The sequence below is a fragment of the Macaca thibetana genome, chromosome 11 (assembly GCF_024542745.1).
Source record: "Macaca thibetana thibetana isolate TM-01 chromosome 11, ASM2454274v1, whole genome shotgun sequence".
Lineage (NCBI taxonomy): Eukaryota > Metazoa > Chordata > Mammalia > Primates > Cercopithecidae > Macaca > Macaca thibetana.
Genome location: NC_065588.1, coordinates 9,170,224 through 9,195,597, shown reverse-complemented (window position 1 = coordinate 9,195,597; position 25,374 = coordinate 9,170,224). Strand labels below are relative to the sequence as shown.

The window sequence follows — 25,374 nt, the reverse complement described above, 5'->3', positions numbered from 1 at the left end:
TGAGTTCTCAGCAGCCTCAGGAATCAAGAAGGGCCATGCCAGGGGCTCAGAGCAAGGAAAAATGCCTGGATAAGTAGGATAAGATCAATTAAAATTGTATTTATCTAGGAATTAATTGTTTTGGGCTCTCTTGTGGGCTTTCATTGGTAAGGAATTTTATATATATACAAAACTACTCACTTCTATAGGTTAAAAAAAAAAAAGTATCACTTAATACAGTATAATGAATCAAATAAAAGAATTTTTTAAAAGATGAAATGTGATGAAAATTAACAACCAAAAAAGGACTCGTTATTCAGATATGTTAAGCTTCTTGCTCAAGTGTACATAGCAATGCAAACTCAAATCTTCTGATTGTGTCAAGACATCCGTATATGCAAGGCTGGAGAGAATACAGAGCAGATTGTGAGAAGTGCTATAAGAGAAGTGTAGTTATGCAAAATAAAAGAAAGGATTAACTGAGCAATCAGGGAAGCCATTTGGAAATTATATATTTAAAATGTAAAAAGACCATGCACTACCCAAAGTCCTTAAAATCCCAGAGCTCCGTGCAACCAATAATAGGAGTTTTCAAACTAGTTTCAACGTTTCAAAAAGCCTAACGAAAGTGATACAGGTACCTGTACTAAGACTACACAGGCTAAAGGAAATATCAGATTTCTGTTTTTCTAAGAATTATGGTTGGGCCTGGTGGCTCTTGCCTATAATCCCAACACTTTGGGAGGCCAAGGCGGGTGGATCACTTGAGGTCAGGAGTTTCAGACCAGCCCGGCCAACACGGCCAGTGAAACCACGTCTCTACTAAAACTACAAAAATTAGCCAGGCAGGTGGTGGTAGCGCCTGTCATCCCAGCTACTTGGGAGGCTGAGGCAGAAGCATTACTTGAACCCAGGAGGTGGAGGTTGAGTGAGCTGAGATCATGCCATTGCACTCCAGCCTGGGCAATAGAGCAAGACTCAATCTCAAAAAAAAAAAAAAAAAGAATTATATCTGCTGAAATAATTGCTTTCCCAAGCTACACATCATTTCCATCATTTCCATCATCTCTGCATTGCTACCCCATTCTGACCCATTCAGCCTTACACCACGGAAGTATCAGAATACTTTCCCTTTTTGTCCATAGGTTTTTGGGGGAACAGGTAGCGTTTGGTCACATGAATAAATTCTTTAGTGGTGATTTCTGAGATTTTGGTGCAACCATCACCCGAGCCAATTTGTAGCCTTTTATCCCTCACCCCCCTTCCACCCTTCCCCCTGAATCCACAAAGTCCATTGTATTATTCTTATGCCTTTGCATCCTCAAAGCTTAGCTCCCACTTCCTAATATGTATTATCTCTGAGGAACAAAACTTAGGAAAAATGAATTACTATATAATTGACATTGATAACTGAAATCTTTGAAAATATGGAGCTAATAGAAGAAATAGCAAAAGGGTATGCTGAATTGGAACAGCAAAAACTAGTTAACGGCATGTACTAATAGCAGTTTTTTCACATCTTCAGATTTTTAATATGAGGCCAATTGTAATAACCTCTTACTGAAGTTTTTTCTACTACCGTAATTGAACAAAGAGAAATTTATATTTTTATTTTCCTGAAATAGAAACTTATAAGAAAATATTTCTTACTTGTTTGTCCTTCTAATGGGATTTTAACTGAAAATATTAGAATACTTCTAAAGGAAGCAGTAAGTACATTTCAGCCGTAGGATCTCAAGAGGATATGTGGGAAAATAATATACATGTTTTATGTTTTTAATAACATAATTTTATAATTCTCAAAGAATTTTTCAAATTATAACAACCCTGATGGGTAGATAAGGCAGACAATCCTATGTATTAATAATAAAGCCGAAGCTTTCAGGGATTTAGTAGTAGACCCGAGTTAAAACACCAGCTCTTCTCAACCTTTGATTAGTGTTTTACCAGTGAAATACTTTGCTGCTACTAGTATAGGCCATTCATTCAACACATTTATTTAATGCCCACTGTGTTCTAGGCATTATACTAAGTGCTAGTAGAGATCAAGCAGTGAGCCACTGGAAAGATAAAAATTTATGTCTCATGGAAGTTACATTGTCTGTCCCATAGGTAAGACAGATGATAATTATGGAATATGCTACAATAAAGCAGGGAGAGGAAAGGAGAAATGTTAAGATACTTTGAGAAGGTGTCTAATTTCATCACACCACTCACTTTGTTCATCTGTTCTTGTCAATCAGTTTTAAACTCCTACGAATATAATGCAATGTAACGATCACAGTTTTTATGTCTGTCTGTCTTCTCACCTTCAAATGGACTTGAAAGCATCATGCCTAGGATTTTACAGTTAAAGTTTTATGTATTATATGAAGATCTGGAGCATTTTGTTTCCACTAATAATACCTAAGAAAATGTCATCATATCCTGTGGAGAGAGGATATGCCTATCGTGTGCCTGTTTAGAACATGCACCCATTAACTTTGTTGCTTACCACAAGATAAGCACAAAACTATCATTTCCTTCTCTCATCTCAAAGCTTTGTGCAATGTCACATATACATCAGACCTCGATTTTTCAATTAATAAAATTTTATTTCATTCCAGTGTTGAGTCTAGTGGTGGCCTCTGAACTGTGTAACGAAGTAGTATGGCCCTTGAGTACTTAGATGGAGTGTTTTTTTTTTTTCCTAAAATTGTTAAACATCTTCAAAATGAAAACACTGTGTCAAGAAAATGATCCATACCCACTATAAATCATCAGAGCAATGAGAGCACTCAAAGAAAGACTGATGTTCATTATTCCTATTCTTTTCTCCTTGAACTTAAAAAAAAGTCACACATAAGTTTGCCTTTTTGTCTTTTGAATTTGTACAGGTTTATAACCTGCTACCAGTAAAGGACCTCACTGGCTTCCCTGAGCCTTTGAATGACCAGGACGATGAAGACTGCGTCAATCGTCATAATGTCTATATTAATGGAATCACATATACTCCAGTATCAAATACAAATGAAAAGGATATATATAGCTTCCTACAGGTAAACTCCTTATGTTGTAGATGGTCTGATCTTAAGGTTCTTAAAATATTACACTTGGAAAAGAGTCTTTATTTGAATGCCTTCATGTCCTAGTTGAGGGTAATGGGATATAAAGAGGTAAGTGGCTTCTCCACTAATAGCAGCAGATCTGCTAAAACCTGCTGAACTAAGCTGGAACTTTCTGGAATATTATTCAAGTTTCCTTTTTTCACAGAAATTAATTGCTCTGTGATGTTTATTAATATCTTATATACAAAATAATTACTGTTGAAAGAGTTTAATGAACAGAATAAAATTACCTCCTTAAGTATACAAATATCCCTTCTACACATGTGAATGTTCAAAGTTTAATATTAAGTTAACTGGATTGCTTGTCAAATTCAATGAAAAGAAGTATCCACCTATGTATATTTTATAATATATATTTACTGATTAGATAATAATTTCCTTTGCAGGACATGAGCTTAAAGGCATTCACCAACTCAAAGATTCGTAAACCCAAAATATGTCCACAGCTTCAACAGTATGAAATGCATGGACCTGAAGGTCTACGTGTAGGTTATTATGGTAAACAAAAAATTAATACATATGTATTACCTAATATATTCACTGGCTTTTAAATTTTTTTAAAGATACAATGTGACAAAAATTAACAAAAGAAAGGACTTGTGAGTCATACATATTATGGTTATTGCTCAAGGTCACATAGCAATATAAACTCAAATTCTAGTAAATGGAGATAGATGTGTTAGGCTGAAAAGGAAAGAGAAAGTTTCCAAGCATAGGATTAGTGTAAAGAGAAATAGAAATGTTCACAAAACAGGACTACATTCTCCATCAGTCAGGTAAAAACGCTGTTCAACTTCCCCAACACATCAACCAATATTGATGTTGGAACCACACACATTCATCAATGACATGAGCTACTTCTTTGATGAACTGAATAGTAATCAAGCATTTATTTATAGTCCCATATTGTCAAATCATGATTGAGGATAAGTTGAGTGCAGAGAAAAGAGGGTCAAAAATCAAGGAAAGCATTTAGGGAGAATCAATTGGCTCTACGGAATTCACTATGAAGTCTATGGTGTATTTTACTATTTATAAATTATATTGTGCCATCCTTTATCAGTAAGGTTGATAGTAAATTTATGCATGTATAGGTTTATATATGCACAATTTTTTCCAGAGAGCTGGTTGTGAAATATTGACCAGCACACCCTTACTAGAAGGTGAATAGAGTGAAAGAAACTAACTGTAATCTTCTGACACGATAGAGAATAAAGAGTCTTTATTATCACTGAACTTTTCCCTCCTGTAAACTGTTTCTCAAAGCCACTGTCGTAACATCTGTGTTAGTTTTTCCTTGCTCCTGCAGAGGAGCACACCAATGGAAACTTGGATTTCTGCCCTCTTCACGGCCTTGTGTCATAGCACTCTCCACTTAGCACAGCGGCAGCAGCCACCAAGGACTCCACAAAGTCCTTGCGCCCCACAGATAATCCAAGCCTCTGTCTGCCAAAGTCTCTATAACCTCTGCTTATGATCCTCCTCCCCCAGCTCACTCCTAGCTTATTCTTTTTTGGGGGGGGAGTGGGTTGGTTGGTTGGTTTGTTTGAGACGAAGTCTCACTCTGTCGCCCAGGTCGCCCAGGCTGGAGTGCAGTGGCGCGATCTCCGCTCACTGCAAGCTCCGCCTCCCGGGTTCACGCCATTCTCCTGCCTCAGTCTCCCGAGTAGCTGGGACTATAGGCGCCCGCCACCACACCTGGCTAATTTTTTTTTTTTTTTTTTTTGTATTTTTTAGTAGAGACGGGGTTTCACCGTGTTAGCCAGGGTGGTCTTGATCTCCTGACCTCGTGATCTGCCCGCCTCGGCCTCCCAAAGCGCTGGGATTACAGGCATGAGCCACCGCGCCCGGCCACTCCTAGCTTATTCTAATACTTCATAAGTCATCCAACATCCAACATATTTCCTCCTCAAAGAAGCTTTCCCTAATGACCCAAGTGCCCTCTCCTCCTTCCTCTCTATTTCATCAGACCATTTGGGGTTTTTTTGGTGACAACTATTACATTCTCTCATAAGCTTTATCTGTATGTTTATTGTAGTATCTTATCCCTCACCCAACATAGATTCAGATGTAATGGGAAGAGGCCAGGCACACAAGCTGCAACTTGAAGAGCCTCACACAGAAACTGTACGGAAGTACTTCCCTGAGACATGGATCTGGGATTTGGTGGTGGTAAAGTAAGTAACTTCCTGCATATGCAATATGCAACGATAGAGGTCCCTCACTATTTTCAATTCTTTGCTAGTTTTTCTGTTTTTATTGTTTTATTTGTTTATGATGTACGACATGATGTTTTGATGTACATACACATACACACAGTGAAATGATTACTACAGTCAAGCAAATTAACACATCTATTAGCTCACATTGTTACCTGTTTTTGTGTGCGTGGCAAGCGCACCTAAAATCTATCCTTTTAGCCAAGTTTCAGTATCCAACTATATAGTCATTATAGTTGACTATATTATCAACTATAGTCCTCATGCTGTACTTTAGATTTCTAAATTTATTCATCCTACATAACTTCAACTTTGTACCTTTTGACCTGCTTCTCCCCATCCGTGTAACCCCAACCACCCTTCTACTCTCTGTTCCTATGTATTCAACTTCTTTTAGCATCCACATACAAGTAAGATCATGCAGTATTTGTCCTATGTCTGGCTTATTTCACTTAGCATAATCTCCCCCAGCTTCATCCATGTTGTCACAAATGGCAGGATCTTATTCCACTTAAGGCTGAATAATATTCCATTATGCATAGCCACAACTTATTTATCCATTCACCCAGACACTTAGGTTGTTTTTATATCTTGACAACTGTGAATAATGCTGTCATGAACACCAAAACACATACATCTCTACGAGGTGCTTATTTCATTTCCTTTGGGAGTATACCCAGAAGAGGGATTTCTGGGACATATGGTAGTTTCCATTTTAAAATTTTTGAGGTATCTCCATACCGTTTTCCATAATGGCTGTGGCAATGTGCATTTGTACCCAGGAGAGTGAAGAAACTCCTTCCAAAGTGATACTGGAAATGGAGTTTTATCCCTGAAACAAGCCAGTGGGGCAGATGGAGAGAAGGAGTGGGAATGGCCATATGCTCCCTTTCAGGCTCCTGGAGTCTTGTCTACCTCTCCCTTTCACTCCCAGATGCAGACTGTTTAGAAGCCCAACCCTTAGGAGGCAGCCAGAAATGTGTGCAGACAAACTCCTTCGAGGGAGAGACCGGAAGCTAGGAGATTTTGCCTGTTCTCTCCGTATTGAGCCAAGGGGTGGTTGGGGGCAGGTAGCCACTGGCATTGCTCAAAGGCCTATTTAAAACCACGTCTGTGTTCACTGTGGTCTAGGGAGACTCCTGATTGCAGAGCTCCAACTACTCCTGGGTGATTTAGGAGCCCGACCCTTAGGTAGGAGCTGTAGACACTGGGGTGCTTGATGCATAGACAAATTATTCCCAGGAGTATGCTGGAGACCTGGTTTTATCTGTGGGGCGAGCCGGGGGAAGGAGGCATGGGAAGTGCCCTTACTGCTTCTCAGGCTCCCTGTAAGTCTATCGTTTCCCTGCCCCTTCTGCTTCCCCGTGCAGGCTAGTTAGAAGCCCAACACTCAGTCAGCAACTGAGGAAGTGGGTAGACGAAGCCTAACTAGGAGCTGTTAGCTAATTTTTCAGTACTGAAGTACTTCTTTCAAACGCATTGCTAATTTCAGGAGATGTTTAATGTAAATACATCAGCTAAGAAGTCTTACTAATCTAATTGCATCAGAGCTAAAAAATTTTGTGCAAATTTAATTCTAAGATTTCCAGAAAATGGGCATAAGGACCAAATATAACCAAGTACTGCACAGATTAATGCCTGTAAGAGATCCCTCATTGGTTGGCAATCCTGAGTTAAATACAGATTCAGTCAGACCCACTATACACCATAGTAGTAGAATTTAAAATTATAAAGCAGCCCTCAGTGGAACAGCATTTTTGGGAAGAGAACTTAAGAACAATCTCAAACTGCATATTAAATTTATAACTATATTGTCTGTAAAAAATTATGCTACAATTCTGATATACTACAATTAAAAACAGCTGGAAGAAAAGGCCTTATACTCCCCATCTCAATCCTTGATTATACTCTCTGTTATTGGTATTTCTATTGAGTGTTTTTAAGTCGTGACAGTAGAATCATTCCTAGGGATTCTCTCCCTAGAGAGGATGTATTTAACTGCTTAATTTCTATCTTTCACTTTCCCTCCTCTCCAGCTCATCAGGTGTGGCTGAGGTAGGAGTAACAGTCCCTGACACCATCACCGACTGGAAGGCAGGGGCCTTCTGCTTGTCCCAAGACTCTGGACTTGGTATCTCTCCCACTGCCTCCCTCCGAGCCTTCCAGCCCTTCTTTGTGGAGCTCACAATGCCCTACTCTGTGATCCGTGGAGAGGCCTTCACACTCAAGGCCACGGTCCTAAACTACCTTCCCAAATGCATCCGGGTAAGGATCTCTTTCCTCAATTACACACAAGGTAGCCATCAAGTAAATTAAAAGTTGCATTCCTAGGAGTACTGACAAACTCTTGTATGCAAACTATGCTTACTAGATATTCATGATTGTATAAGTTACAGGTTGTGAGATCTCCAAATACCAAATTGCACCATAAAGCAAGTTGCTAGCCCTTATAACCCTTCAAAGTTAGTATTTGTGTGGTATGAAGACTTCTGACAGGGATGACAAAAGTCAGGACTTTATTCTCATGACAGATTCCATAAGGTTTCAACCTCTATGATCTCATATATTTAACTTTTCATAGCTCATTCATTATATTAAACCTAATTTTAAAAGTTGTTTGTGAGCATCTTACCTCTGCTGAAACCGTAACTGTTTATAAGTCTTGTATCCTCTGCTGGGAGATCTGAGGGAATGGTCAAAGTTCCAGACCAAAGAGGTAGAGCAGCATGCCATCATTACCTTTCCCTTCCTCTGGTCCCATCATGTGAAAGAGCAGGTTGCTTCCAAAATAACTCAGATTTATATGTCAGATCCACTTAAATGTATTTCAGGTATTTGATCTTCATTTATATCATCTTTAATGTGAGGCAACCTGAAATCTAACCAATTCCTCAAGATGCTTTATTGCAAACCCATTCTCCCTCTGTTCTCCTGCCCCCTCTACTCTCTTTCTTATGTGTGGTTTCAGGTCAGTGTGCAGCTGGAAGCCTCTCCCGCCTTCCTAGCTGTCCCAGTGGAGAAGGAACAAGAGCCTCACTGCATCTGTGCAAACGGGCGGCAAACTGTGTCCTGGGCAATAACCCCAAAATCATTAGGTGAGCAAAAAACTCCTAGAGGTAATTCTCTACTCAAAGATTGCATATGGCAGTGGGAACCTTATACTGAGTGCTACTTCCTTCAGGAAAAGACCGCTAGATGCTGCGATTTTTTCCCTTTGTCTTTTATTCTAAGATACCTACAAAGATATCCTCAACATCTCCACCTTGAATTCCCAGTATCATTCACCTCTCATTTGCATGTTTCCATTCCTGCTTCTGTGTTTTAATAAAACAAAAGTTTACAGAGCATTGAACATTTATAAATCTTGAGTTTGGAGGCATGGAGGAAGGGGAAGATGGCATTCATTTCTATTGAACTTTTTTTTTTTTTTTTCCCAGGAAATGTGAATTTCACTGTGAGTGCAGAGGCACTAGAGTCTCAAGAGCTGTGTGGAACTGAGGTGGCTTCAGTCCCTCAATATGGAAAGAAAGACACAATCATCAAGCCTCTGTTGGTTGAAGTAAGTAAACCTAAATAATATATAGTCCATGATAATATATAGTAATATATATGGGTAACATAATAATAATATATGGATATTTTATAATATTATTCTCATGTATCTCTCTGTCTCTTGATTTACTTTCTGTTTTGTTGGGGTGTTTTTGTTTTTGTTTTTGTTTTCGAGACAGAGTCTTGCCATCACCCAGGCTGGAGTGCAGTGGCAGGATCTCTGTTCACTGCAACCTCCGCCTCCAGGGTTCAAGCAATTCTTGTGCCTCAGCCTCCTGAGTAGCTGGGATTACAGGCGTGCACCACCACACCCAGCTAATTTTTGTATTTTTAGTAGGGACAGGGTTTCACCACGTTGGCCAGGCTGGTCTCGAACTCCTGGCCTCAAGTGATCCACCCACGTCAGATTCCCAAAGTGCTGGGATTATGGGTGTGAGCCACCATGCCCAGCCTCCCTTTGATTTACTTTCTTGCATAAAATTACCTCCTACATATATTGCTTATATGTACAGAATTTTCTTAGATAATACAGTTCAAATCCTTCTCTTCACTATCCAGATATCTGTGGTCCCTCCGTTAACACACATGTTCTAAAGGTCAGTCCATTCTCACTAACTTTTCTTTCTTTTACCTAAAGCCTGAAGGACTAGAGAAGGAAACAACATTCAACTCCCTGCTTTGTCCATCAGGTAAGAGTCAACCATCATAATTTAAAAAACATTAAAGTCTAACATTTAAAGTTCAAAGAACATTTATATATTATTCCTACACTTTCTCTGTGATCTAAGACCTGAAGCAGCATCAATGCATTTGACAAATGGGGAAAACAGTTCTTAGGAAGGCCAAGTAATTTGATCAGAATATCCCTAGGCCTACATTCTGAGTCTTGATCTATTGTAGCACCTATGCAAACATCAAATGACTTTCTGACCAGTGTATGGTATGGGCATAGGTAGAAAGTGGGTAGAATCAAAATGAATATTACCAAAGGGGATGTTTCCTTAAATAATTAGTAATGCAAACTCTGGATGGCTGAATTCGGAGCATTCTAACACTGAGTTTTGCATAGCCAACGGTATTTGATAATGGGATTGCTATTTCCCAAAGAAAAAGTTGTCATGGCCTTTACCATTATTGTCATATTAATGTTTGTTTGATGCCTATCCTGTACTTAATGCTCTATCAATCATTTGAGAAGAAACTTACAGTAAAACTTACAGTAAAAATTTAATACACTAAGAAACTTACAGTAAAAATTTAATACACTAAGAAATGTATCAGCACAACACATTCTCACCCCAAACCAACACTGAATCAACACCATACATATGTTCATTGCCTTTCTCTGACTACCTACAAATTTCTATTTAGTATGTTTTTCATACTAAATACTAAATACTTTACCTATTCATCTGTGGCCAAGATGTAACATATAAAATGTATCCTAAAACCATATTTTCGCCGGGCGCGGTGGCTCAAGCCTGTAATCCCAGCACTTTGGGAGGCCGAGACGGGCGGATCACGAGGTCAGGAGATCGAGACCATCCTGGCGAACACGGTGAAACCCCGTCTCTACTAAAAAAAAAAAATACAAACCATATTTTCCTCGTCATTTAGCCTTATTTCTACATTTAAGTGAATTGAGTACCTATCATTGAATCCTTTTATCATGACTTCTCCATTTCTGAGTTCCTTATTTTGATTTATCTCTTAGGTGTAAGGGCTAATCATCAAATACCTTTATTTATTTTCATTTTAATTACCAACATAATCAAATTTGCTTACCTAATTGTACAAAAATATATTCTTATTTAAAAAAAACAAAAAAGAACATCATATTAAAGATTAATGTCAACCCCCTGAACATTTTTCAGTACTTTGTCATCCATTTATCTTTCGAAATAATGTGTGTAGATGTATATGTTTGTGGATGTGTGATTTACATATAATAAACTGTATAAGTTTCATTGTATAAATCACTGTTTGTTTTTTACTCAGCATCCTGTCTTGGAAATTTATCTATGTCAAATTGTAGATCTAGGTCTTTCCTTTTCATTGCTTTTAATCCTATAATATAAATACATCACAATTCTGCTTAGTGTTTTAGTCTTCCTATATTGGTTTTTTCAACTATTTGCTAGCTTTAAAAAAATTAGTTAATTATAATAATAGCCTCCTTATGAACATATACAAGTACAGCTAGGGTACATACCAAAATGTTAAAAATTCCTGAGTCAGAGAGCATATGTGTAGATATGCATAGTTTTATTTGTTTGGTTGGTTGTTGTTGTTCTTTAATTACATTGTAAACTGACCATTTATAATTGTATATATTTACAGCATACAAAGTGATGTTATGATTTATGAATAGAATGTGAAATAATTAAATCAAGCTAATCTCAAATACTTATGTTTTGTGGTGAGAACGTTTGAAATTCTCTAAGCAAGTTTGAAACATACAACACTCTATTATTAACTATATTCACCATGCTGTGCAATAGATCCCAAAAAGAAAAAAATGTATTCCTTCTGTCTGAGACTTTGTGTCCCTTGAATACAATCTTCCTTTTACTCCAGCCTCATGCTCCATAACCACCATTCTACTCTCTGCTCCTGTGAATTTGAATGTTTTAGCTTCCACATACAAATGAGAACATGCAATATTTGTTTTCCTGTACCTGGCTTATTTCACTTAACATAATCTCCTCCAGATTTATGAGGAGATTCTTTTTTTAAATGGAATGGAATTCCATATGTATATATACCAAATTTTCTTTATCTATTCATCTGTTGATGACACTTATGATTCCATAACTAGACACCAGTAATTTGATAGGGATTACGTTGAATATGTAGATTGCTTTGGGTAGTGTGGACATTTTAACAATATTAATTCTTCCAATCCATGAACATTGTATGCTTTTTTCATTTATTTGTGTTCTCTTTGATTTCTTTCATCAGTGTTTTATAGTTTCCAGTGTACACTTCACCTCCTTGATTAGATTTATTTCTACATATTTTTTCATAGCTATTGTAAATGGGATTGTTTTTATTTCTTTTTTGATCATTCATTGTTAGTGTATAGAAAATACTACTGATTTTTATGTGTTGATTTTGTATCTTGCAACTTTATTGCATTGATTTATAAGTTCTTGCAACCCTTTTGTGAAGTCTTTTGAGCTCCCAATATATGATAATGTCATCACCAACAGTGAAAATTTTACTTCTTCCTTTTCAATTTGTATATTTTTCATTTCTTTTTCATGTTTGATTGCTCTTGCTGATACTTCCAGTACTACTTTGAAAATAAATGGTGACAGTGGGTCACCATTTAAACTATCAGAAATCAAAGACGAAGAAAAAATTCTGAAAGCAGAAGGTGATAAGAAACATATCACATACCAAAGGGGATGTTTCCTTAAATAATTAGTAATGCAAACTCTGGGTGGCTGAATTCGGGGCATTCTAACACTGAGTTTTCCTGTACCTGGCTTATTTCACTTAACGTAATCTCCTCCAGATTTAATCACGCTGCCCTATGCTTGTTATTAATATTTTGTCCTTTAACCCTTGTACTAGAGATAAAAGTACTTTTAATACCATCATTACAGTCACAGAGTATTCTGAATATGGCTCTGTATTACTTATACCATTAAATTTTTTGCTTTTGTGTTTTTGTATTGTTAATTAGGAGCCTTTTGTTTCAGCTTAAAAAACTCCCTTCAGTAATTCCTGAAGGCAGGACTAATGTTGACGACTCCCTTAGCTTGTAGTTTGTCTGGGAATGTTTTATTTCTCCCTCATTTCTAAAAGACAGCTTTGCTGGATGAAGAATTCTTGATTACACATTGTTTTTATTTTTGTTTTCCTTCAGCACTTTGAATATATTATTCCACTCTCCCTCAGCCTGCAGGGTTCCTGCTAAAAACCCATGGATGGTTGTATTGGAATTCCTTTGTATGTGATATGTTTCTTATCACCTTCTGCTTTCAGAATTTTTTCTTCGTCTTTGATTTCTGATAGTTTAATTATTGTGTCTTAGTGAACAATTCTTTCTTTTGAATTTCATTGGAGAACTCTGTGCCTCCTGTAGTTGGATGCTGGCATCTATCCCCTGATCAGGGAAGTTTTCAGCCATATTGCTTTTTTTTTCTTTTTTTTTCCTGATTCTGTACTCTTTTTTTTTTTTCATTATTGCTTTAAATATGCTTTATAGTCTCCTTCTTCTGGACTTTCTTTAATGCAAAGGTTTGATTTCATGATGATGTCCCATAATTTCCATAGGCTTTCATCATTCTTTTGTCTTTCTGCTCTTCTGCCTGGATAACTCCAAATATTCTGTCTTTGAGCTCGCTGATTCTTCTGCTTGACCAAGTCTACTGTTGAGCTTTCTATTGTATTTTTAAATAAAGTCATTGTATTCTTTATTTCTAGGATTTCTATTTGGTTTCTTTTTAATTGTTTCTATTTATTTTTTATTTTACAATATTAGCTAAGTTGCAGATAATTGTTTCTATTTCTATGTCAAACGTCTCACTTTGTTGGTGTATTGTTTTGCAAATTCATTTAATTTTGTATTTATATATTCTTGCAGTCCACTGAATTTCTTCAAGAGGATTATTCAAGAGGAGAATTCTTTGTCAGTGATTTTATAGATTTTCATTTCTATGAGGTCAATTTTTTGAGCTTTGTCAGTTTCTTTTGGAGGTGTCATGATTCCTTGATTCTTCATAATCCTTTGTCCTTGCATTGTTTGTGCATTTGAGGAGAAAGCCACTTCTTCTGGCCTTTATAGGTATTCTTTGGCAGGGATAAACATTTGCTATTTAGTCTAGCCTATAATTCTGGAAAGATCAGTTGGTGACAACCTTGAGCAGGCAGAGTTTTTCATGGGTTCCCTAGTTGGCTGGGCCACTGCCTTTGCTCTTATGTTTGGTAGGGCCACTGGTTATGCCTTGCTGTCTGGCAAGATCACTGTTTGGTCTCTGCTACCTGGTGGAGCTGCTGGCTGGGTACTGCAAGGGCCTCTGGTCAGGCCAGTCACAGGATATATTGCCTGGCTGGATGATTCTGCTATTTGGGACCTTAAGGTAGACAGGGTCACAATCTGGGCTGTGAGGTTAGGTGGAGTTGTTGCTTGGGTTGGACAGAAATAAATACTATACTTCTTAGATGTGCACAATAGAGGACTGCTACCCCACCCTTGTGCATGGAGCCATGGAGTGAGGTTTTGGCTGAGTTGAGCCACCCTTTAGACTCCCAGGTCAAGCGTATTTAACCCCTACACTTCTATGAAATGCACAGAAGTGTCTCCTACCTGGGTGGGATCACTGGCATAAGCTCTGAAGCTGGGCTTACAGACTGGCCATCTGGAAACTCAAGCTAGGTTGAACTTCCCACCATGCTTCTGAAAGTGACCAGCTCAGTTTTGCAGATGGGCTATGCAGTTGGCTGGTGTCTCTGAATGAGTGCCATAGCTGGCAGAAACACAGAAGCACTACTAAAATCCACATGCTGGTCACTGTGAGCTCTGTCCTTCTTTGTTTCTACCTGACCTCAGGTAGTCTAGTCATGCCATTACTTCCAGTGTTCCCAGTGAAATGAGACCAGAGTGGGCTTCCTGAGAAGTGTCTTTGAATACTTGAGAATCTTGATGTCTACCTCTGGTTCTCTTTCCCCTCTGTAGAAACTGTGACCCCAGGGGAATCCTCTCTGTCTGGCATTGTGCTAACCTAAAGGAGTGGGAACAGTGACATGGTCAAAGTGAGACCATTCTTCCTACCCTTCTAATTTGTCTTCACTCAGTTCTGTGAACAATGCATGTGTTCTAGACTAGTTTCCAAGTATTGGGGTTTTCAAAATAGATTTTCTGATCTGTGGATAGCAGCTAGTTGTACTTTCTGTGGAGGGAGAGAAGATCCTGAGACTTTCTAGTCCATCATCTTGCTTTATTCTGAGTTTTAATAGAACTACAAAAAGAAAATTCTCCTCTTTATTACCCAAATGCATTTATACTTCCACCAGTATACATTACCATAGTGTTATACTTGCCATCATCTGTTACCATCAAAGTTTTTCATTTTAATTTTTGCCAAAAATTTAGAAAAAAAAAATTTGCTGTTGTTTTAATTTATATTTTTTTAATTACAAGCATGACCTTAGTTTTGCATGTTTATTAATTGCCTTTATAATCTTTGGCCATTTGTCTTTTGAGTAGTTTTTTTCTGACTCGGTTGTATGACACTAATTCTTTATCTGTTGAATATGTTGCAGATATTTTCTTTCATTTGGTCATTTGTGTTTTTAACTTAGTTTATGGCATTTTTTTTACAAAAGTTTTGATATTAATTTTATGAGAAAGGGAAGATAATTTCTACATTTTTCATTTGTATATAATTCACCAATATTAAAATTTTAGTAAATGTATATTCATCAGTAGCAGTTATTTTATTTTCAGTGAGTCAAGCATTTTATTTTGCTTGGCCTTTTGTCCCTTAACTATGCTAATGGTTTTTTTAAGAAACATTTTAATATGAATTTTATGAGGAAGGAATTCAGTATGAAAATAAATACTACGCTTCTCTCATTTTCATTTCATATAATTTACCAAGATTAAAATGGAAGTAAATGTATGTTCATCAGTAGTAACTATTTTATTTTCAATGCATCAAATACTGTTCATCTTCACTTTATCCTCAATTTTCTAGGTCTTCCATAAAAATACTATCTTTATATCCAATATTTGAAGAAAGAACATAGCATTATTATAGAATTCAGGACCTTTTGTGGGTAATTTTTCCTTTACCTATGTATACTTATAGGGGTTTGTTGTTAGTATTTTCTCCATACAACTGTTGAGTAAGGAAGTTGGCGGTGGGAACTAAATAGACCATCTTGTGATAACCATCTTGTGTTAGCCATCAGATGACAGCAGCTGAATCGCAGCATCACCAGGCTCTTACAATTTGTTGTCATATTTGGCGTGCAATTCTACATAAGTTACTGAAAAGATCATTGAAGAAGAAATTCTGAAAATCACAGGAATCAGTAGCCCATTTTTAAGATATGTATATTACTGTCGTATTAAAGGAGGACAACTTTTCAGGAGAAGTTTAGTATAAGGCATAGTCCTAGCTTCTGGGTCATAGAGCTGTTTAGAAAGATATAATGCAGAAATAATTTTCATATGTCTGATTTGCTTATTTCTCTAGGTGGTGAGCTATCTGAAGAATTATCCCTGAAACTGCCACCAAATGTCGTAGAAGAATCTGCCCGAGCTTCTGTCTCAGTTTTGGGTGAGTCTCCAACCCATAATGGATCTGGGCATTAACAGCTTCTATTATACTATTTTTCTTTGCCATAAATATTTACTAAAAGTGACACTATAATTTTAACTTCTTTCTTCTCTTCTTCTTTGGGCTTGTTTATTGCTTTCAATCATACTCCTATCCCTGGAAGAATCATCCTTCCTAAATTTTCTCAAATTCCTAGCTCAACTAATTATTTCTGCTTAATGATTTTGATAGATGATAATCTCCAAGCTTTATGACTTCCCATCTCTCCCATTCTCTAGGAGACATATTAGGCTCTGCCATGCAAAACATACAAAATCTTCTCCAGATGCCCTATGGCTGTGGAGAGCAGAATATGGTCCTCTTTGCTCCTAACATCTATGTTCTGGATTATCTAAATGAAACACAGCAGCTTACTCCAGAGATCGAGTCCAAGGCCATTGGCTATCTCAACACTGGTGAGTGATTACTCGAGTAAGGGAAAACTTGAATGTTATTTCAACTGGATTTCCCAGTAGGTTTCAGTTACTTATGAATATCATGATACATTAGCTTAGCCTACTATGATAGCAACTATGATAGTTAATTTCATGGAAACTATCCACTCTCCAACCTCCAATAAAATGTTTAAGGCTCAGAAACTCCTAATCTATGACAACAAAATTTAAGAAATGTCACAAGGGAAGCCAAGGTATTTTAGTAATTACTCCACCCTCAGCATGCACATTAATCCATTGTGCTATTTCATGAATCTTCCTTTCCAGGTTACCAGAGACAGTTGAACTACAAACACTATGATGGCTCCTACAGCACCTTTGGGGAGCGATATGGCAGGAACCAGGGCAACACCTGGTAAGGAAAGAACAATTTTTTGAGCTCCTTTTTGTGTGCCACCTCTTTTACATGTATTACCTCAATTATATTCACAGCAACACTATCAGATATGTATTATCAGACCGATGGTTTGTTATACTAGATAAATCCACCAAGAGTAGCAAGGTAACAAGAAGAAAACCTGATATCCAAATACATGTATGTTAGGCTTGTTTCCAAAATTGACCCTATTAATATACCAAGGTTTTCTTTCTGAAATGGCTATTCTTTCTAAAGTAGCTGCCATAACCATGAGTTTTAAAATGATATTGCCAGTGAACATATATAACTTCCAGATAAACCATGTTAACTTCAGTGTATATTGTGTCACATTCTAAGTCATTCAGCTTGATTTAGAATGAATTCATTAATAGGAAGAAACAATTGAGAAGGAAACGGTAATATAAAACATCTTTTAAATCCCTAAAGTAAAGCAATATTAAAAGTTACTGCATATAAGAGCTGCATGTGAGAAGATTCTGTCATCTGCAGAAGGAAATCTCTAAAGATAAGAGAGATTTAAAGCCTTACTCGAGTAACTAACAAAAATAAGTAAATTCAAAGTACTTGAATGAAAAAAAAAAAAGTACTTGAATGTAAATTCATTCAACCATTGTGGAAGACAGTATGGTGATTCCTCGAGGATCTAGAACCAGAAATACCATTTGACCTAGTAATCCCATTACTGGGCATATATCCAAAGGAATATACATCATTCTACTACAATGACACATGCGCACGTATGTTTATTGCGGCACTATTTGCAATAACAAAGTAGTGGAACCAATTCAATTGCTCATTAATCATAGACTGGATAAAGAAAATGTGGTACATATACACCATGGAATACTATGCAGCAAAAAAAAGACATGAGGTCATGTCCTTTGCAGGGACATGGATGAAGCTGCATGGAAACCATCATCCTCAGCAAACTAACACAGGAACAGAAAACCAAACACCACATGTTCTCACTCACAAGTGGGAGTTGAACAATGAGAACCCACAGACACAGGGAGGGGAACAACACACACCAGAGCCTTTTGGGAGGTGGTGGGTGAGGAGAGGGAACTAAGCGAATGGGTCAATAGGTGCAAGAAACCGCCATGGCACACATATGCCTATGTAACAAACCTGCACGTTCTGCACATGTATCCTGGAACTAAAATAAAATAAAATATACTTAGACTCCCTGTGGCAAAGAGAGAGGTAGCAAGGAAATACTAAATCTAGCAGATTAATCAAGCAGACTAAAGATTAATCAAGGAGATGAGATCTCTAAGTACACAAGAATTTTTGTTAGCTAACTGACATCATATGAAGCCTGTTGCTGTGAAGTGGTTATAAAACCACTGTAACAACATAAATATCATGATCGCTTCCTCCCTGGTCAGGCTCACAGCCTTTGTTCTGAAGACTTTTGCCCAAGCTCGAGCCTACATCTTCATCGATGAAGCACACATTACCCAAGCCCTCATATGGCTCTCCCAGAAGCAGAAGGACAATGGCTGTTTCAGGAGCTCTGGATCACTGCTCAACAATGCCATAAAGGTGAATCATTCTGGAGCTAGTTTTGATTTGTCCGTTATGATACCTGCGAGGATGAGGAGGGAAGTGATAATGTGAAAATTTCTAAGGGAAAGCATCAGAAGAAAATAAAACCTGGATGGCACCAAAAAAGAGGGGATAGAACAAAAGTGGATTGTGATACTTTGCCCTATAGGGATGGATATGGGTAAGGATGAATTCCATGACACAGCAGAATAGAAATAACCAATCAATGGCATTCTCAGAAGTTGAATTATTCAAATCTCTCTCTTGTATTCACAGGGAGGAGTAGAAGATGAAGTGACCCTCTCCGCCTACATCACCATCGCCCTTCTGGAGATTCCTCTCCCAGTCACTGTAAGTACCACCTCATTCCTCTGCTGAAGGAGAGTTCTGGATGCAACGAAACTGCTGACCTGCTGTCTGAAATACTATCCTATTAAAAGCAAAGCGTCAGTTTTCCTTCTATGCAATGCCAGTGCTTCCCAGATCTACAGAGAATTTGGTCAACCCATTTAAGAATGGTTTAAATTTTCCCAGTAATTCCCCTAGGCTATTTACCACCACCACTCCAAAAAAAAAAAAAAAACTTAAAGATACATCTTTTGAATGTGAGAATAACAGATAAAAATACTATTATATCTATCGATAAGAATGAAATAGTTGGAAAAATGCGTTTATAAAACTTCTGTGCTGTGATCTGTGTATTTGCCTGGGAATGCTAGCATGTCTGTTTACATAGCTCGGTTCCCTTCTTGTTCTGCCTTCACAGCACCCTGTTGTCCGCAATGCCCTGTTTTGCCTGGAATCAGCCTGGAAGACGACACAAGAAGGGGCCCATGGCAGCCATGTATATACCAAAGCACTGCTGGCCTATGCTTTTGCCCTGGCAGGTAACCAGGAAAAGAGGAAGGAAGTACTCGAGTCACTTAATGAGGAAGCTGTGAAGAAAGGTGAGAGCACACCTGATATCCTTCTCCTGGCCCATCCTCTGTATCAAGAGCTGCATGGCAAAAATCCCTCACTCCTACCTCCTGTGATCCCTGTCTCCTCTCTTCTTTTCTATATATCATATGTATTTTGTCCATATTGTGATTTTATAAAATCTAGGATTTCTTAAATCAGAAATCAAAAGACAAGAGGCAGTACAGATGCTTCTCAACTTATGATGGGGTTATATCCTGACAAACTCATTGTAAAGTCTGAAAAATCTTAAGTGGGACCATTGTAAGTCAGGGACCATCTGTATAGTATGCTAGTAAGAAGAGCATTCTCTGGAGACTAGCTCCAAAATGTGCTATCTATGCGAGCTTGGGAAAGTCATTAACTTCCTTGTGTTTCAGTTCCTTCCTCAGTAAAATGGGGATAAAAATAGTATTGACCTCACAGAGCTGTTGTATTAAATGAATTGGTATACATAAAACAGTAGAGTAAATGGCACATAGCAAATCCTATAAAAGTACTAGTTGTTACTACTAACATATCAGTTCTCAATATATGCCCAATTCTTACCTGGTACATTGTATAACCTTAAACATAAGAAAATAATCATGGAAGTAACTACTGGAATGAATTCTGGTATTTTCTTTTTTTTTTTTTTTTTTTTTTTTTTTTTGACAGAGTCTCACTCTGTCGCCCAGGCTGGAGTGCAGTGGTGCAATCTCGGCTTACTACAAGCTCTGCCTCCCAGGTTCACGCCATTCTCCTGCCTCAGCCTCCCAAGTAGCTGAGACTACAGGTCCCCGCCACCACACTCAGCTAATTTTTTTGTATTTTTAGTAGAGACGGGGTTTCACTGTGTTAGCCAGGATGGTCTCAATCTCCTGACCTTGTGATGCGCCCTCCTCAGCCTCCCAAAGTGAATTCTGGTATTTTAAGCCCATTTCATAAGACCAATAATGTTGCCCAGTCTACTCATATTCACACAATACTTCTACATATACCATGGTCTATATGAGGGGTTGAAAACATAGAAAATAAAATGCAAATCATAAGATGTCCATTAAAATTGTCTACCTTTTTCCTTTGATAGCCATTAATTCTTCTTGAAATGTATTGAGAAATATTTTATAGTAGATACACAAAAGGGCATAAGCTATAACTAGAAAATACTGTATAACTATCTCATAGATTAAGAAATAGAAAATTACCGATATTGGAAAAATAAATCCCTTGTGTATCACTACCACCTCCAGAGGCAATCATCCTCCTGAATTTGTCATTACGATTCCATGGATTTCTTTATATTTTTCTGCATATGTGTCCCTAACTAATATTTAGAATCCTTACATGTGTTTCATCATGACAGAAACAAGATTTTTTTCTCTCTCATTCAAGAAACAAGAGAAACATTTTTGAATATTTCAGCAGCTTAGTTTTTTGTTTGCTTTTCATTTTCTAAGTTCAACATTATGTGGATGAAGACCCCTATACAAGTAGGTCAGAGTCAGCTCATTAATTTTCACTGCTGTGTAATACATTACAGTCTATAAATTAGTCATAATTTACACATCGAGCTTCTCCCATGAATTGTTTTATGTTTTCTTACTAAAAACAATGCTGCAATGAATACTCGTGTGCCTGTTTTCTTGTGCATCTGTGTTTCTCCAAATTATACTTTGAGAAGCATAATGATGGATTAGTGGGCTAAGCATATCTTCCCCATTGTTGAATATCACCAAAGAGCAACTGGCTTCCCACAGCAGTGTATATCGGTTCCCACTGTTTCACATTCATGTCAGCCTTTGGTATTTCAAGGATTACTGTATTGTTTTTTTCAATCTAATGAGTACAAACTCTACTATTTCCTGTGATCTGTGATCCTCACAAGAAACCGCTAAAGACAGGCTTCATAGGAAATGTAACAAACTCCAGCTATGGTCTAATATAACATCATATAACATCATAAATAGGTAACAGCCACACCCAATGAGACAACTGCTGTGCCATTTCTTTCTCCCACCAACCCAACTATAGCAACTATTTGAAAACATAGATAGGCATAGGCTTCTGACTCCAGCATCAATATCTGCCTTAGCTGAGCTGAAACACACCAAATTCAGATTTACATAGAAGGAAAAGCATCTACATACAGTTCAGGGGATTATAATGGGCATGCAATTCTCATTTCAGCACTGGCTTGGGTACTTTTATATTTATATTTAAATATAAATATGTAGTCACTTATAAATATCTTTTTCTCACCTTTAAGACAACTCAGTCCACTGGGAGCGCCCTCAGAAACCTAAGGCCCCAGTGGGGCATTTTTACGAACCCCAGGCTCCCTCTGCTGAGGTGGAGATGACATCCTACGTGCTCCTCGCTTACCTCACGGCCCAGCCAGCCCCAACCTCGGAGGACCTGACCTCTGCAACCAACGTCGTGAAGTGGATCACGAAGCAGCAGAATTCCCAGGGCGGTTTCTCCTCCACCCAGGTTGGTGATTTGCCAAAACCTTTGATTTCACCTTCAGGCAGCAAAAGATTTGAACAAAAAAGAAACAAACACATCCAAGAAGAAAAAAATAAAGATGACAATAACTTGAAATGAAGGAAAGTTTTCAGTATCCAAGGATAATGGGAAATAAAAGCAAATGAAAGTCAAAGAGGGCCAAAAGGAAATGCTCAGAATTCCGGCAACCCATCACTGTGTTATTATCCTTCTGTTTCCCATAACAACACTGCCTTCCTCAAGCAGCAGTGGAGCATCAGCAGAATGAAGGAGATGTCTCCTGCCATTCTCCTGGAAGCTATAGGGTCTCTTTCAAACTGTTCAAAGGAACTCTACTCAAAATCCTCCAACAACCTCTCCTCACAAATCTCTCCATTCTTCGGTCCCCTTTAATAGGCTTTTTTCAAAACTACACATTTTGTGCTTCCTCTATTCAACCTTTTTTTTTTTTCTTAAGACAGAGTGTTTCTCTGTCACCTAGGCTGGAATGCAGTGGTGCGATCTTGGCTCACTGCAACCTCCACCCACAGGTTCAAGCAATTCTCATGCCTCAGCCTCCCCAGTAGCTAGGATTACAGTCATGTGCCACCATGCCCGGCTAATTTTTGTATTTTTAGTAGAGACGAGGTTTCACCATGTTGCCCAGGCTGATCTTGAACTCCTGAGCTCAGGCAATCCACCCACCTTGGTCTCACAAAATGCGAGGATTATAGGTGTGAGCCACTGCGTCCAGCCCCCTATTCACCTCATAATACACAAACGTTTATTCATCAGGAGCATAAAGAACTGTCTCGATTCATCCAACCTCCTAAGTCTAGCTATATAACCATGTATCTGAACAGTTCATCGATATGTACACAGCAGGCAGTTTTATCTTCGGAGAATTTAGATGTTTGCTTATATACCCTAAAACAGAAAAAATGTGACAAAATGGCATTCCATCCTATTTCCATTGTATTAATCTTTCATCATATGAATGAAAAAAACTAAGTAATTTTGTTAAAGGTTATCATTCATTTCTTAGAAATATATTATTTGAAGGAGGCCATCCAGGTTCAGTGTTGATGAGGATGTCTACCAGCAGACATTCACTGGGAACAGGAAATCACCCAATAAAAAGGGAAAGCCAAATAAAAATGTCATTCAATCCATAAGATAATTATAATATTCATCTTTTATTTCTTTTGGAGAAACTGAAGCATGACTCTACTCATGGCTGCAAAGAACCTTGGGTTCTCTTCAGGTCACTGACCTCAGCAACTGAGCAAAGTTTAATATGGGAGACAGCCAGACTGAACTTTGCTTGGGTGATGTCAGATACGACCACAGTTGTCAAGAAAGACGTGTTAGCAAATAGCTGATGCCAATAACTGATTATCATTCACTTACATTTTCCACATTCCATGTTCCACATATACTTAGAGAGAAAAGGATCAATTTTCTGATAAATAAAATAAACATGTAGGGCATACAGTCCAAGGTAGATATTTGAATGTTATGGCTCTTCAACTATCTAAAGATTATAATCAATCTTGAAATTAGAGCTCCAATATTTAAGTAGTGAGGGAAGTAGGAAATCAAAGTCCCTCACATGGGTCTTTGAAAAATATCTCAGCCCTCAAATCTTTAAAATACCCAATGGGTTCTCTCACTCATCTATCTCTTCCAGGACACAGTGGTGGCTCTCCATGCTCTGTCCAAATATGGAGCAGCCACGTTCACCAGAACTGGGAAGGCTGCACAGGTGACTATCCAGTCTTCAGGGACATTTTCCAACAAATTCCAAGTGGACAACAGCAACCGCCTGTTACTGCAGCGGGTCTCATTACCAGAGCTGCCTGGGGAATACAGCATGAAAGTGACAGGAGAAGGATGTGTCTACCTCCAGGTGAGACTCTTGGGCAGGTGAGGACAGAGGACAGATGAGGACAGCAGCTGTTCTCACTGAGAAGTCCTCACTCAGAAAACAATGGGGCAAACCAGAGAAAGAGTTAGGGAAGTTGAGAGGAATTCTGGGAAAGGGCAAAAAACTGATTTTGTCTTTGATGTGCCACAGACATCCTTGAAATACAATATTCTCCCAGAAAAGGAAGAGTTCCCATTTGCATTAGGGGTGCAGACTCTGCCTGCAACTTGTGACGAACCCAAAGCCCACACCAGCTTCCAAATCTCACTAAGTGTCAGGTAAGACCTTCTGACTGTATCACCTAATCCTAAGAATAACCACCAATCTTCGTACTGGAACTCCTCTTTAAGTAAAGCAGTACAATAGTAGATGTTTGCACTATTCGTTAAAAATGCAATGTATTCTCTTAAGTTGATACAATATAATTTCTCAATGATGGGGTTTGCATTGTCCATCCAGGATCTATTATTGTGCAACCTCATTGTTTAAAGGGTAATAATCTCCCTCAATAACAACTAAATAAATATTACCCATTGCCTCTGACGTGAATTCCTTGTTATGTAATGAAATCCTATATTATTCTTGCTTTATTGAAGACAGAGATGAAGAATTACTGAAAAGTTTGACTAGAAGGAAGTAGTGAATCTTTAGTTAGAATTCCTACTGGCAATAAATAAATCTCAGGTTATATATGATATAATTAATTTTGGGGGAAGATATACTTATATGCATCAATATTTAAATAGCGGCAGATCTGACAAAAAATTATCTCTCCACAAACATATAACTTGGTTGGGGATACTATTCAGGAAAACAGTTAAGACAAAATCTATGTAACAAATAACTGGCATACATCAAAAAGAATGAGATCATGACCTTTGTAGGAACATTGATGGAGATGGAGGTCATTATCCTTAGCAAACTGACACAGGAACAGAACACTAAACACTGCACATTCTCATTTGTAAGTGGGAGCTAAATTATAAAAACACATGGACACAAAATGGAAAACAACAGACGCCAGAGCCTACTTGAGGGTGAAGGATGGGAGGAGGGAGAGGATCAGAAAAAATAACAATTGAGTACAAAATTTAGTACCCCAGTGATAAAGTAATCTGTACACCAAACCCCCATAACACGAGTTTACCTAGATAAGAAACCTGAACGTGTACGCCTGAACCTGAAAGTTAAATATATATATATATATTTCATTTAATTTAGCGTATATATATGCCAAAAAATAAATTAAGCAGTCCAAATTTCAGATGCAAACTCTCAGGGACAAGACGCTAGGTGTTTCTAAGTGTTTTGTTGAAAGCCAGTGTTTAAAAGTAAACGTTATAAATTATTGTTGGTTTTGTAAATAATGTAGACTGAAATTTATTATTCATAATATACATCATTTTGTCAGTTGAAAGACAATAAAATTAAATAAATAAAATAACGGGCAT

General features: G+C 37.8%; 1 protein-coding gene across 2 annotated transcripts in view; it reads left to right on the top strand.

Annotated features, from left to right (window-relative positions):
• Window positions 1-25,374, top strand: part of LOC126931412 (alpha-2-macroglobulin) — a 46,714-nt gene that overhangs the window by 17,875 nt on the left and 3,465 nt on the right. For both annotated transcript variants that reach the window (XM_050749597.1, XM_050749595.1), the window contains exons 16-31: window positions 2,856-3,017; window positions 3,473-3,584; window positions 5,149-5,263; window positions 7,342-7,570; window positions 8,274-8,400; window positions 8,743-8,864; window positions 9,495-9,546; window positions 16,069-16,152; window positions 16,431-16,607; window positions 16,914-17,001; window positions 18,414-18,570; window positions 18,850-18,924; window positions 19,340-19,520; window positions 21,779-22,002; window positions 23,687-23,905; window positions 24,074-24,201. In XM_050749597.1, coding sequence (XP_050605554.1) covers window positions 2,856-3,017; window positions 3,473-3,584; window positions 5,149-5,263; window positions 7,342-7,570; window positions 8,274-8,400; window positions 8,743-8,864; window positions 9,495-9,546; window positions 16,069-16,152; window positions 16,431-16,607; window positions 16,914-17,001; window positions 18,414-18,570; window positions 18,850-18,924; window positions 19,340-19,520; window positions 21,779-22,002; window positions 23,687-23,905; window positions 24,074-24,201 — 2,252 coding nt within the window. The remainder of the gene's footprint in view (window positions 1-2,855; window positions 3,018-3,472; window positions 3,585-5,148; window positions 5,264-7,341; window positions 7,571-8,273; window positions 8,401-8,742; window positions 8,865-9,494; window positions 9,547-16,068; window positions 16,153-16,430; window positions 16,608-16,913; window positions 17,002-18,413; window positions 18,571-18,849; window positions 18,925-19,339; window positions 19,521-21,778; window positions 22,003-23,686; window positions 23,906-24,073; window positions 24,202-25,374) is intronic.